The following is a 12,101-nucleotide window of genomic DNA, read 5'->3' as shown; positions in this document are numbered from 1 at the left end:
TCGTAGATTCTCAAATATGTTATCTGTGCTAGTAAAATTTTCAATTATACTATTATTACGTTAAAAATTATATACAAAATCAAATTAAAAGGAAACATTTGATTAAAGTTGTAGTTTCTAAAGTTTCTATGAGTGTTTCGACTATAACAATTTAAATTGTTAAATATTTCTACTAGCAAGTTTACATTTACATGAGTATAGTTTCAGGAGCGTTTCTCAAATCCGAATAACCAGTCGGATTTAAAAATTTTTCCAAATAAACTTATAATATTTAAAAATTTGACTTCATCTAAACTGAAACATTTAGAAGAAACAAATACAAAATTTAAGTACATACACAAAATAATGTACTCCATATTTTCTTTGGAGCATGAACAAATTTCATAAAGTATGAAAATTACTTAATATAATCTTAAAATGACCATACAGTGAAATTCTTATAAAACTTATAGATTAAAATATATTTAATTATATTTCAAAAAATATAAAAAAAATTCAATTTTTGGAACAATACAGAATCCATTAGAATATTTTTGATTCAGTTATTTTTATAACTATAATAATATATTTAAAATAACTATTTAAAATTTCTATATTTATAATATACTTTTGATATCTAAATATATATTAAGATAAACATTTTGGATTGTCATATTATTTCAAATTGAATTTCACTGCATGGTTAACGAAAAATTATTGCTACATAGTATTGTCTAAAATATCAACAATGCGAGTGACATTTTTTTCATTTTGTAATTATATAATAACAATTTATAGGATATATAAATATGTACAAAAACGAGTAATTAATGATGTAATTAAAGGTTTTTTCTGTTAATCACTTCTCTTGTTGTACGTTTAAAAATATTACTATTAATATTTTTAATAAATAATAAATTCCATTTGTCAATTGCAAAAAGTGAAAAAAATAGCAATAAATTGCTTAACAAATGTACCGATATAATTTTAGTACACGCGTATTAATAATTTTTTCTTGTTTTTTCCCTTTTTAAAATTAATATAAATCAGTTTCGCATAAAAACAATTTGATTATACACAACGTTTATCTCGTTACGTATTACAATATTTATAATATTATAAAGCTGCAAATAGAATACTGTGGTAATAAATATTTGATTGATGTAAAACTTGTAATTATAATATTTTTCTCAGTCTGATTTTGTTGGTTGCACTCTTGGATATAACTGAAAAAAATTTAGTATAAATTTTATTTAAGACAAGTCATTCATGATTGAAATTATTTATATTTTTATAGTTAATAATACAAAACAAAACTTTCTATTCTCCATAAAATATACAATTTTGTATAATATTTTTAATAATTTATACGTTTCTTATGTTTTGCAACAAATTTTTTTCTAAAATAATTGATTTTCTAAGTTTTTTCTTTACATTTCAGGTTTTTTTATTTCTTTTTAAATTAATCTATTATTAAATTTCGGTTATTAAAATTAAATACTTTTTCTTAATTTCAAAATTTTTTTTATTCTATAATAATTTTATGTTTTGATAAAATAAGGTTTTTTTATCTTTATCTTTTTATATTAATTTATTTTTGCAAATTTTGATAATTTTAATCGATGTTTATATTTAATTTACTGTTCCTTTTTCTTGAAGATATTACGTTTTTATAGTTATTGGAACATGTTATTTGTTATATTGTCAAATCATCATATGCTCTTTTTCTTTTTCTTTTATATTTGTTTACTTTTTTTACATTAATGTTTAAAATTTTTAAATTTCTATTTCTGTTTACTTATATTTTAATTTATTTGTGTTATTTTTAATGATTTTACGACTTTTTGATCTTATCAATTTTTTATACTTGCTGATTAGAAATATCCTAAAATATAAATTTTCTTAATTGTATTTAATTTTATATTTCTTTGCATTAACCTTTACATTTTAAGTTTCTAACTAAAAAAAAACTTTGATTTGTTATTAAGATGAATACATTCAAAATAAATCTTACAATAAATAAATGCTATTAATTTTTCTTTTATTTTCTTTTGAGTAATTTCTTTTTTATAATTTTTAAATTTTGCTACATTTTTAAAATTGCACATTTAATGTTATTAAATTTTCAATTATTTATTGTTATTTTTTCTACAATACTTTGTTCCATTTTTTGCACTTTTTATTTAAAATATGTTAAAAACTTCCTCTTTTTTAATTATTTTTATAATGATTATATACTATACTATTGTAAAATATACTTACACCTAGTAAGTTTCGAGGAACATAGCCTTCTCGATGTCCTAACTTGCTCCACCACCATTCTCTCTCATTATCATCACCTTTTCGTAATATTACTAAAGAATCACCAATTTTTAAGGAAAGTTCATCGTTGTGTTGAGCATCATAATCGAACACAGGAAATACCTGTCCATTATTCATAATACCAAGTTTTTCTTGAACACCTATACAATAAAGTAGTAATGAATATGTTACTGTTTTTTTAATAAGTACATTTTTAAATATAGATTAATTTATTAATTTTGTGCTCCAACAAAAATAGTTATAGTCATAGAAAAATTATAACAAATAATTGAATGAATTATTAAAAATGTAAATTTCTTATATTTTAATTCAAAATAAATTGAGTAATTATTTGTAATGACTATTAATTATATTTATTAATCTCATATATTTAAATAATAACAATATATTAAAAACAAAAGTATTGTTTGATATAATCAAGATGAATAAAATTTTCGAATATTTAGTTAGTCTAAGTTTAGGTCTCTTTGACAATTGAAAAGAAACAACATTTATTAATTAGACAAATAATAATTATTTTAGTACATTAAGAGTAAGAAAAAAAATATATAGACAGAAGGAATTTAAAGTATCTTAATTTATAGGTATGTGTCAGTTTACAGAATTGACATCGATAAGCCATCAGAGATTTATAATTTAGGAAGAAGTAGAGTATACACAAGCATACTATGTATTCGTTACAACATGCGAAAACAAACGGTTCCGTATAGGGATTAATTACCTACAAGATAATTTGCCCTTTTGCAATATATATAAAGCTTGAGTTATATGAAAAAAGAGATAAATTTTTAATTTATAATCATCGAATAATTTATTATTTTAATTTATCGGCACATAAGAGTTAATGCAAGAGTTTTTCATAGTTTTTAATTTATAATACTTTTATAATGTTATACTAACTATACAAATATTCGGAACATCCGTCAAAACCTTCCTCATCTTCTTCACATTTTTCTGCTGCAGTTTCATGATCTGAAAGTGTCGTAGCAAAAATACATGCACCATGCTCTACTAAAAATCGTACCATTGCTAAATTATTGCAACTTGCAGCACAGTGTAAAGGTGTCCTAAAATATAAATAAATATAATTATTTAGAAAATCTTTATTTTCATATCTGTACTTCTATATAATTAAATAATTACATTTTTAATTTATATTACTTTATGATTAATTAATATGAATATATTTATCTGAATATAATTCATTAAAAAACATTTTAATTAAGGCATGGTTAAATTGAAAGTTCGTCATTTCGTTCATTAATTGAAAGTGAGCATAAGACCATTCGATTCGATTACATAAAATCACTCGATAAAATTATATGAAATACTTGTACTATGTTAATTAGTTCTTCAAGATTAAATGAAGAAATTCCTAATGGACCAATTGTAACTTGTATTTACACGGATGTATTACATCTACTTGAATACGCGTATTAACAATAAAAAAAAGAATTATGGACATTGAAAATATTTGTTGTACTAATTTTATAAATAGAAAAATTAAGCTAATTTGTTTTATATTTTTTAAGAGTATTTTATATTAAGTATTATGATTTATATTCTTTCTTTATTTAACTATTATAAAATAAGATAATTGTAAATTCAAATATGCATACATACATATATATATATATATTTATTTAACATCGTTGAATATATAAATTCCAATATTTTTTTTAATATTATATAACCTTAATATTAAATTCTAAATTTATATATTAATTCTTTTATAGTTTTAAAAAGTAAAAAATAATTACAAACATAAGAAAGAAATTCAAGTATTAAAAATTGAAAATATTAACACACAACTTTTTTCATGTCTTTAGCGAAAAATTGTTTAGGAAATTGATAAAACTCTAATATTAATACGCATTTGTTTTAACAACTGCATTTTATTTCATTGGTAATGTGTGTTTATTTGCTCAACAGTTTAGTGAATTTTAAGCTTAAGCGTTCAGAAAAATAAAAGTAAATATAAATTGCTTATAATTTACGCAAATATTATTTTGAACAATACTTTTTAAAAAATTTAAGCTAAACTAATTCTTTAAAAAACAAATTCAGAATTACAAGAAATTTCGTACCATCCATCGCTATCTTGAGCATTGACATCGCATCCGAATTCGACCAGGAATTTGACAATTTCGAGATGTCCAGCGCAAATAGCATTATGAAGAGCAGTAATACCTTCATCATTGGCTGAGCTTGGATTAGCTACTTCATTCGCTGTTTTCTTTACGAGTTCTAGCTCTCCTTCAAGGCTAGCATCAAGCAATAATGCAAGTGGATCAAAACTGACTCTCCTTGAAAGATTCACTTTGCCTGTTGTAGATTTAAGATTTCCTTTTTTACGTCTTATTACATCTGTAGCTAATTTAGCAACATCTATTTCAATCGTTTCAGATCTAGAAAAAATGACAAAAATTATTTTATATGTAATGTCTTGTTTCAAGATATGATAAGACAATTTATTTTTATTAATTTAAGACTTCATTTTGTCATAGAAAAAATATTAAATAAAATATATTAACAAAATTATAGACACTATAACTATTTATATTTATTTATAAATATTTTTTATTTAATTTTATCGATATTATTATCTTATACTTTCAACTTTAATCTATATGAAATCCATATAACATAAATATTTTTGTAAAAGCATTATTTAATTTAATAATGATTTATAAAAATTAGAATATTGTTGTCTAATGTAGATTACACATTATTTTATATAAGAAATGGGGATTCGAATTATTCAATATTGAAATTATTATATAAAAAGTAGTAAATTAAATTTAATAATGATTTAAAAGTCACCAGTTAAAGTTTTATAAGATATACCTTATAGTTTTATTTGTATTTTGCTATCGATCATTAGAGATCACTATAATTCGAAAGATTTAATAATCGTACATTGTAATTTTTATTAAATATAAATATTCATATCAAAATTGTGGAAAATATTATGCATTCTTTAGAAAGGATTAAGTAATGCAAATACAAATATATGTCTATTTATAATCGATACAATAAAATCTACAGAATTTACAAGACTTTAAATTTAAGCAAATAAAAAAGTTTAACAACTTTTCATCGTATTTCATGTTCATCAGTGTCATAAAAATTCTCAGTCAAGTTTAAATATTCCTTTTCTAAATCACAATATTGCTCAAAATATTTTCTTAAAATAACATATTTTTAATACAGAAGAATATTCATTTCTTTCGATAGTTACAAAGGAAAAAAATTAATTTGGTTAGAATAATTTATATTAAGTTTAGTTGAGTTCTGAAGATGGTATAAAATGGTCTACATTGGAGTATTTCTTTATTTTATATTTCAACATAGTGAACTAACTATGTCACCTGTAATTCGATAAATAAAGTCTGGAATAAATCTTCTCAGGTTCTTCTATTACATTTTTTACTTCGCTTTTATAAACACCAAGTACATGCCAAGATGCTCCTTGAACTTCCTCTACGAATCACACTATCAACATATTTCTTCCGGTACAGTTTGCAATATTCAGATAATACCCAGTCTATTGGTATCTTAAAAACTACTATCAGTAACCAAAAGATATTTCTATTTAGCTTTAATTTAATTTAAAAAATTTCTTAATTTTGTAAAAATTATGTCTTATTTCCGAGTTCACACGTTCATTACATTCATTTTAAATAATACGATAATGTATAAAGTAGAGAGGGAAATTTTTATATTATTATAATATATGAGATAATATATACATACTTTTCAAAATTGTTTTTTTTGTATTTTTCTTTTCAAATTTATTTCTACATATAAAAAGAAAGTATTTTGTAAATATTGAATGTAAAGAGTATTAGTACGAATACCAAATTTTTAACTAAACCGAAATAATTTGAAGTCAACGCATTTTTTTAAAACTTAGATGTACAGAATATAAATGACTGAAAATTGTTTAAACAGTACATAATAGTTTTTAAATATTAATTGAATTGATTTTATAGTTTATTCATTCAACATTTTATGAATATGACTATTTACGTTAGATACTTTAAAGGGCCAAGAAATTTTGTTTAATGCAATTCTATATTGTAATGGAATTTCAGAATTAAGTTACCAAGTTAGAAGCAATAGAAATTGTTTAATTATTTTATATCCATTATACAAAAGTTATATATTATCTTAATCGCGTATAGAATAAATATATTTATTTAGTTTTTTTATTTTCTTATTTACTGTTTTCAATTTATTATTTATATAAAATTATCTTCATTATATACTGTAATATTTATACATAAGTAATATGTTACTTATTGCAACTTATTTAAAAGTGCTGATTTATAAAACAGCTTTCGGTAATTTTTTATTAGCATTTTAATAAATTCAGAAGATTCCAATATAACTTTCAAGTTCTTTTCTAAGATTACGAAATATATCATGTAACTTTTATAATATGAATTTTTGTTTTTTATTTCTCTAAAACAATGAATATTAAAATTAATATTTATTTCAATTAGAAATTACATTTACCGAAAACAAAATAAAATGAATAAAATATACACTCACTGTAGTTTGTGATTTTCAGCATTAATGATATTGAGAGCATCAACGATGTCCGAGTCCTCTAGATTTTCGTTACAGACAACTTCATCATCAGCAACCGGATTAATAATCAGTCTTTTTATAGAATTGCTGTCTGTGACATCAGTTGGTTGCTGTTGCTGTTGCTGTTGCTGCTGTTGTTGCTGCTGTTGTTGTTCAGTTTGCATGAGATCCGCAGGAATTTCAGTCTCAGGAAAAAGAAAGGCGGGAGGCATCTCAATACGTCGATTTATCGATACATGAACGTTTGATTTTGCGTAACGAAGTTTTGGTTGCTCTGAAAGCGGTACTTTTTTCAAGCTTAATGGACGAGCCTTAATTACCTGATGTAGTAATTGCTGCTGCTGTCCGTTCAATTGAGAATCTGTTGGAGATTCGGGAGGTTCTGATTTCGGAATTGGTGGAATTAAATCTTCTTCCTTTTCCACTCTATAAAATAAATGTTGATAAGTCGAAAATAAATGCAGCTTACTATAATGTAAAATAATATTTATATATATATATATATATATATATATATATATAAAGTGCAATATAAATTACTGAAAATTGTAATTATTATGCTATTAAGTTATTAATTTATTAAAAATAATATTAAAACTATTTTATAATATATTTGTTAAAATTTTTATAAATATCACATTTTCGTATCATATAAATTCATATTTTAATTTTAATTTAATGTTTATAGTTAAAAAATTTTAGTATATTCAAAGTTACTAAAATTTATGTTAATAATGAAACCTGTTAATTACATAAATATAATAAATTTTTAATTATATTTACATTTATTTCTAATTCTAATAATATTATTAATTACATCTTATTAAATTAAATGTACTATATTTAAATATTGAAAGTAATGAAAATACCAATTTTTTATGGAATTAAAGATATCAATATACATTCATTTTATAGTTACATGTATTCGTTATAATAATATTATATTCAAAATAATTTTTGGATGAAGTTATAACAAATATATATATTTTATAAATCTGTAAAGTTTAGCCTTAACCTGTTTAGAACACAATAATATATATATTTGGCATATTCTTAGTAATGTTTTAATTTTTAATCATTTAATATGTATTTCAGTTTTTATATCGTATATTTAGATATATAAATTATATTTACAATATTTTGTAAAATTAACAAAAATTATTGTTAACTTGTATGTGAATTAAAAAATGATAATATATGTTTCCATAGCTTATAATTTTAGAACTATATAATTTGAAAAAATGAAAGGTTATTTATTATAATTTTATTTAATAAAATATTATACTAAAGCAATTAAATTTTCAATAATAATCGTTTTATGAATTTGTTACACGGTAGTATACTTTTAATTATTTTAAAATTGGAAATATTTTCAAAATCAGATTACATGTTTTTTTTCATCCTAAAAAGTAGTGCAAACACATACGTAAATTTAGCCATTTACGAGATTAAAAGTTTGTACTAGTTTTCTTTAATATTCAGATGATAGTAAAAATAATATAATAATTTTACAATACGCATTTAAATATATAAATGAATATTTATTCTAAGAACATTATGTTTTGTTTAACGTATTATCATAAATTTAATATATAATCATACATCGTATAACAAATTACAAATTTTAAAATTAATAAATCTTATTACTATACAAAATTATAAAATTATAATTACGGATCTATAATATATATATTCGTGTAATTAAGAATTAATATGTAATGAAGTTTTTATAAATATCTTATTATCTTATAAATATAAATATATAATTAAATATAGAAGTTTAAAATTCAAATGTTTAGTTATATGTAAAATAATTTAAATTTATTATATAATCTTTCTATATCAATGTATATCATTAGTAAAAATATTTTAAATTATTTAGTTAATTTGCTTTGAGATTTAATAAATTTTATTTTATATTATAAATTATTTTTTAATGTTATATTATATTTAAAAAAAGAGAAATTATTTATTAATAAAAAAAATATATGCTTATAGTAATAAATATAAAACAATATTTTAATATTAATTTAACATGAATTTTATCAATAAAATTTTACTAAAAAAGTGAAAATTAAATATTTTCTTACATTTATTTCATATAGAATGCAATATATATTAGGCCTTTGTATGTAACAAAATATTAGATCAACTTTTAAACTATAAACTAAGTTTGCGGTGTTTCATAAATGTATGAATATTTCAATAAATATATACATGATTTACTCACTTTAAAATTGAAAAAAATTTTCAAATTAATACACTATAACAGTTTTTAATTCTCTTCTTTCGTAATTATTTTAAAAATTGTCACTGTACACTTGATACAATACATGAATTAAAAAAATAGAAAAAGAAAAAACCGAAGAATGATGAAAAAATTAAGTGTGCATATAAACATAGCAACAAATAATCGATATTTATGAAAATAATTCTTAATAAAGATCATGTTAAAAAATGCATAAAGTACTTTGCGTGCAAGCGATTATGCAGATTACATATGGCAAGTTCATACCCTTTCTGATCTCTCTTTTTCTTTCTTTCGCTCACTCTTTGTCTGTCTTATGCTCTTTCGTTTCCTTTCGTTCACACGCACATTTACATATTGGAGCGCACACATATACGCGCACATATACAAAACTCAGGTCTATCGTAATAAAGAGAAAGGGAGATAATGATAAATTTGAAAACACAAAGAAAACATACGTCAATATTTTACCACTACTCAAAGTACACGCGTGTTCTATTTTCGTGTCTATTATTTGCTAGGCAGTACGGAGAATCTAATGAGATTCATGTTCTCGAGGAGTCAGCCAAATCGATCGTGTACTCATTAACATTTATAATTAACCCAGTAAGGTAGCGTGCGCACACTTGTACCCTTGTAATTAAATAGAAAGAAGGGAATGTTAAAATCTATTGTAAGTTTTATTTCACATTGTAAAAGATTATTCACGAACATCTCAAAGTTGAATATATTCAATTTCGCAGGCTATTTTTTGTGATAAAGGGTATAACTTTCAATTTGAATTAAAATAATGGAGCTCTCAAAATTGCTATATATAAATATTATTTGGCATAATGTACACATTCCGTTAATAGGAGTCTAAATAAAAATAATGATATTATTTGCATTACTGAAAGAGTTATGCTAATTTATAAGGCTTAAATAAGTATTTTAAAATGCGTTGTACTTAATTATTTATATCATTTGATAAAAAATTTAAAGCGTTGTTTTAAATGAAACTATTACTCGAAAGTAAGAGAGTAAAGTTAAATAAATATAATGTGTAATAATTTATCATACATAAAATTAGATCGTATAGTTTATTATTTATATAATAAACTTTATATATAATAAAGTTTTCTTTAATAATTTGATTAGTACGTCTTGTTATTCGTATACAAAAGTTCTTCTTACATGAGCAAAAATTTTTACTAAAACATAATATTATTATAGGCAATAAAATCTGAGTAGTTATTAATCTATTTGCAAAAAGTATTTTTCCCATAAAATTTTAATTAAATTTTATACATTAAAAAAAAAAAAAAAGATTTAGTACGAAAAATTTAAAAATTTTATACTTTAATTACAACTGAGTAAAGCAAAAAGAAATATAATTATAAACTAAAAATTACTTTAGATATTTTATTTGATTAATTAATTCAAAATGTTGCGACTTTTTCCATTTAATCTGATTTTAAAATATATTGATTAATATACTTTATAAATACATACATAACGAAAATTAATATAACATTAGTAGTATACTCGTTAATTATCATTAATTTAGTTATTATTATTAAACATAATTATTTTATTTCTCTAATCAATTATGTCTTATTACAATCCAATGAGTAAGAGAGAATTTTTTTTAGACAACGAATACATAATTTTTCACTACTTTCACTATAAATGTACTACAATTATTAATATTATATTTAAAGTTTTTCATTTTTATTTTGCATTAGGTTGTGAATTGTGAAAAGTTTACACTTATTTTTAGCTACTGAAACTTTTTATTATATGTAAAAAATGTGATTTTTCCATATTTCTCCAATTCATGATTTTGTATTTTCATTTTACTCGTACATTTGTTTAAATAAATAAAGATAACTTCCTTTTATTATATTTATATTATATTTAATAGAACTAACTAACAAAAATAATAAGTAAGCAATATTACTATGTAGGCTAAATAATACAGATATAGAAATAGTATACATAGTATAAATGTCATATTGTGCATAAAATTTTATATTTTAATTTTCAATTTACTATTATTAAAATAGTAGATTTTTTAACAAAACATCATTAAAAACATCATTAAAATAATTTAATACATTTAAAATAAAATTTTAATTATATTAATAAAAAAATAAAGTGAATAAATAAATGTAAAAAAAAATTAATATTTATTCAATAATTTGTGAAAAAGCTTACCTTGAAGGTAAAGATACGTTGGATTGACCTTCAATACTTTCGGTATTGACATCAAGTTTGTCATGATGCTGAGTTAGACGCGGTGGTGGGTTAGGCTTACTCGGTTTCGGGGGTAGTGCTGGCTTCATTTTATCGGATTCTAATTTTGAATCTCCAATAGTGTTTGAAATATTTCTTTCATACTCAAAGGGTTTATCTGGTAATTTACTTGGAGGTTCAAATTTAGTAGTATGATCATGTAACTGTAATTGCTGTTCATACCTAAAATATTCATCACATTATTACATTTACTTCGGTAATTAGCATACTATATATGTTTCAATCGTGTCTTTGATTTTTTAAATCATTTACGATATTATATTAAAATATAATCAATTTATACTAAATTCTCTTTACCAATTACTGAAGAGTAAATAAAAGTTTATTTATTTTAAAGTTTTTATTATTAAATTGTAACATTACAGTAATTTATAAAATACATACTTTTATATTTTCTATTATCAAAGATTGTAGTAAATTTTTTAAAATAAGAAACTGTGCTACTAATGAATAGTAATTAACATATTAATATTATAATTACTGCACAAAATATATCTTTAAATCGCGATTTAAATTCGTTTAAGTTTAAAACATTTTAAAACATTATACATATATATTTATATGTATAATAAATGAAAATTATACAGATTTTTGAAAAATACTAAGTTATGTACTTTTAAAATAAATTAAAAACATAAAGTGTAAATATAAGTGTTAAAAT

General features: G+C 21.3%; 1 protein-coding gene across 1 annotated transcript in view; it reads right to left on the bottom strand.

Moving 5' to 3' along the window:
• Window positions 1–1,108: 1,108 nt before the first annotated feature.
• Window positions 1,109–12,101, bottom strand: part of LOC105363366 (apoptosis-stimulating of p53 protein 2) — a 54,956-nt gene continuing 43,963 nt past the window's right edge. Inside the window, exons 9-14 of the mRNA XM_011501032.1 lie at window positions 11,342–11,602; window positions 6,859–7,323; window positions 4,389–4,709; window positions 3,202–3,368; window positions 2,242–2,441; window positions 1,109–1,205 (exon numbers count right to left, since the gene is read on the bottom strand). Coding sequence (XP_011499334.1) covers window positions 1,170–1,205; window positions 2,242–2,441; window positions 3,202–3,368; window positions 4,389–4,709; window positions 6,859–7,323; window positions 11,342–11,602 — 1,450 coding nt within the window. The 3' untranslated portion in view covers window positions 1,109–1,169. The remainder of the gene's footprint in view (window positions 1,206–2,241; window positions 2,442–3,201; window positions 3,369–4,388; window positions 4,710–6,858; window positions 7,324–11,341; window positions 11,603–12,101) is intronic.

Source organism: Ceratosolen solmsi, unplaced genomic scaffold, assembly GCF_000503995.2.
Source record: "Ceratosolen solmsi marchali unplaced genomic scaffold, CerSol_1.0 scaffold27, whole genome shotgun sequence".
Lineage (NCBI taxonomy): Eukaryota > Metazoa > Arthropoda > Insecta > Hymenoptera > Agaonidae > Ceratosolen > Ceratosolen solmsi.
Note: the sequence above shows the minus strand (reverse complement) of the source record. Positions and strands in the feature narration are given on the sequence as shown.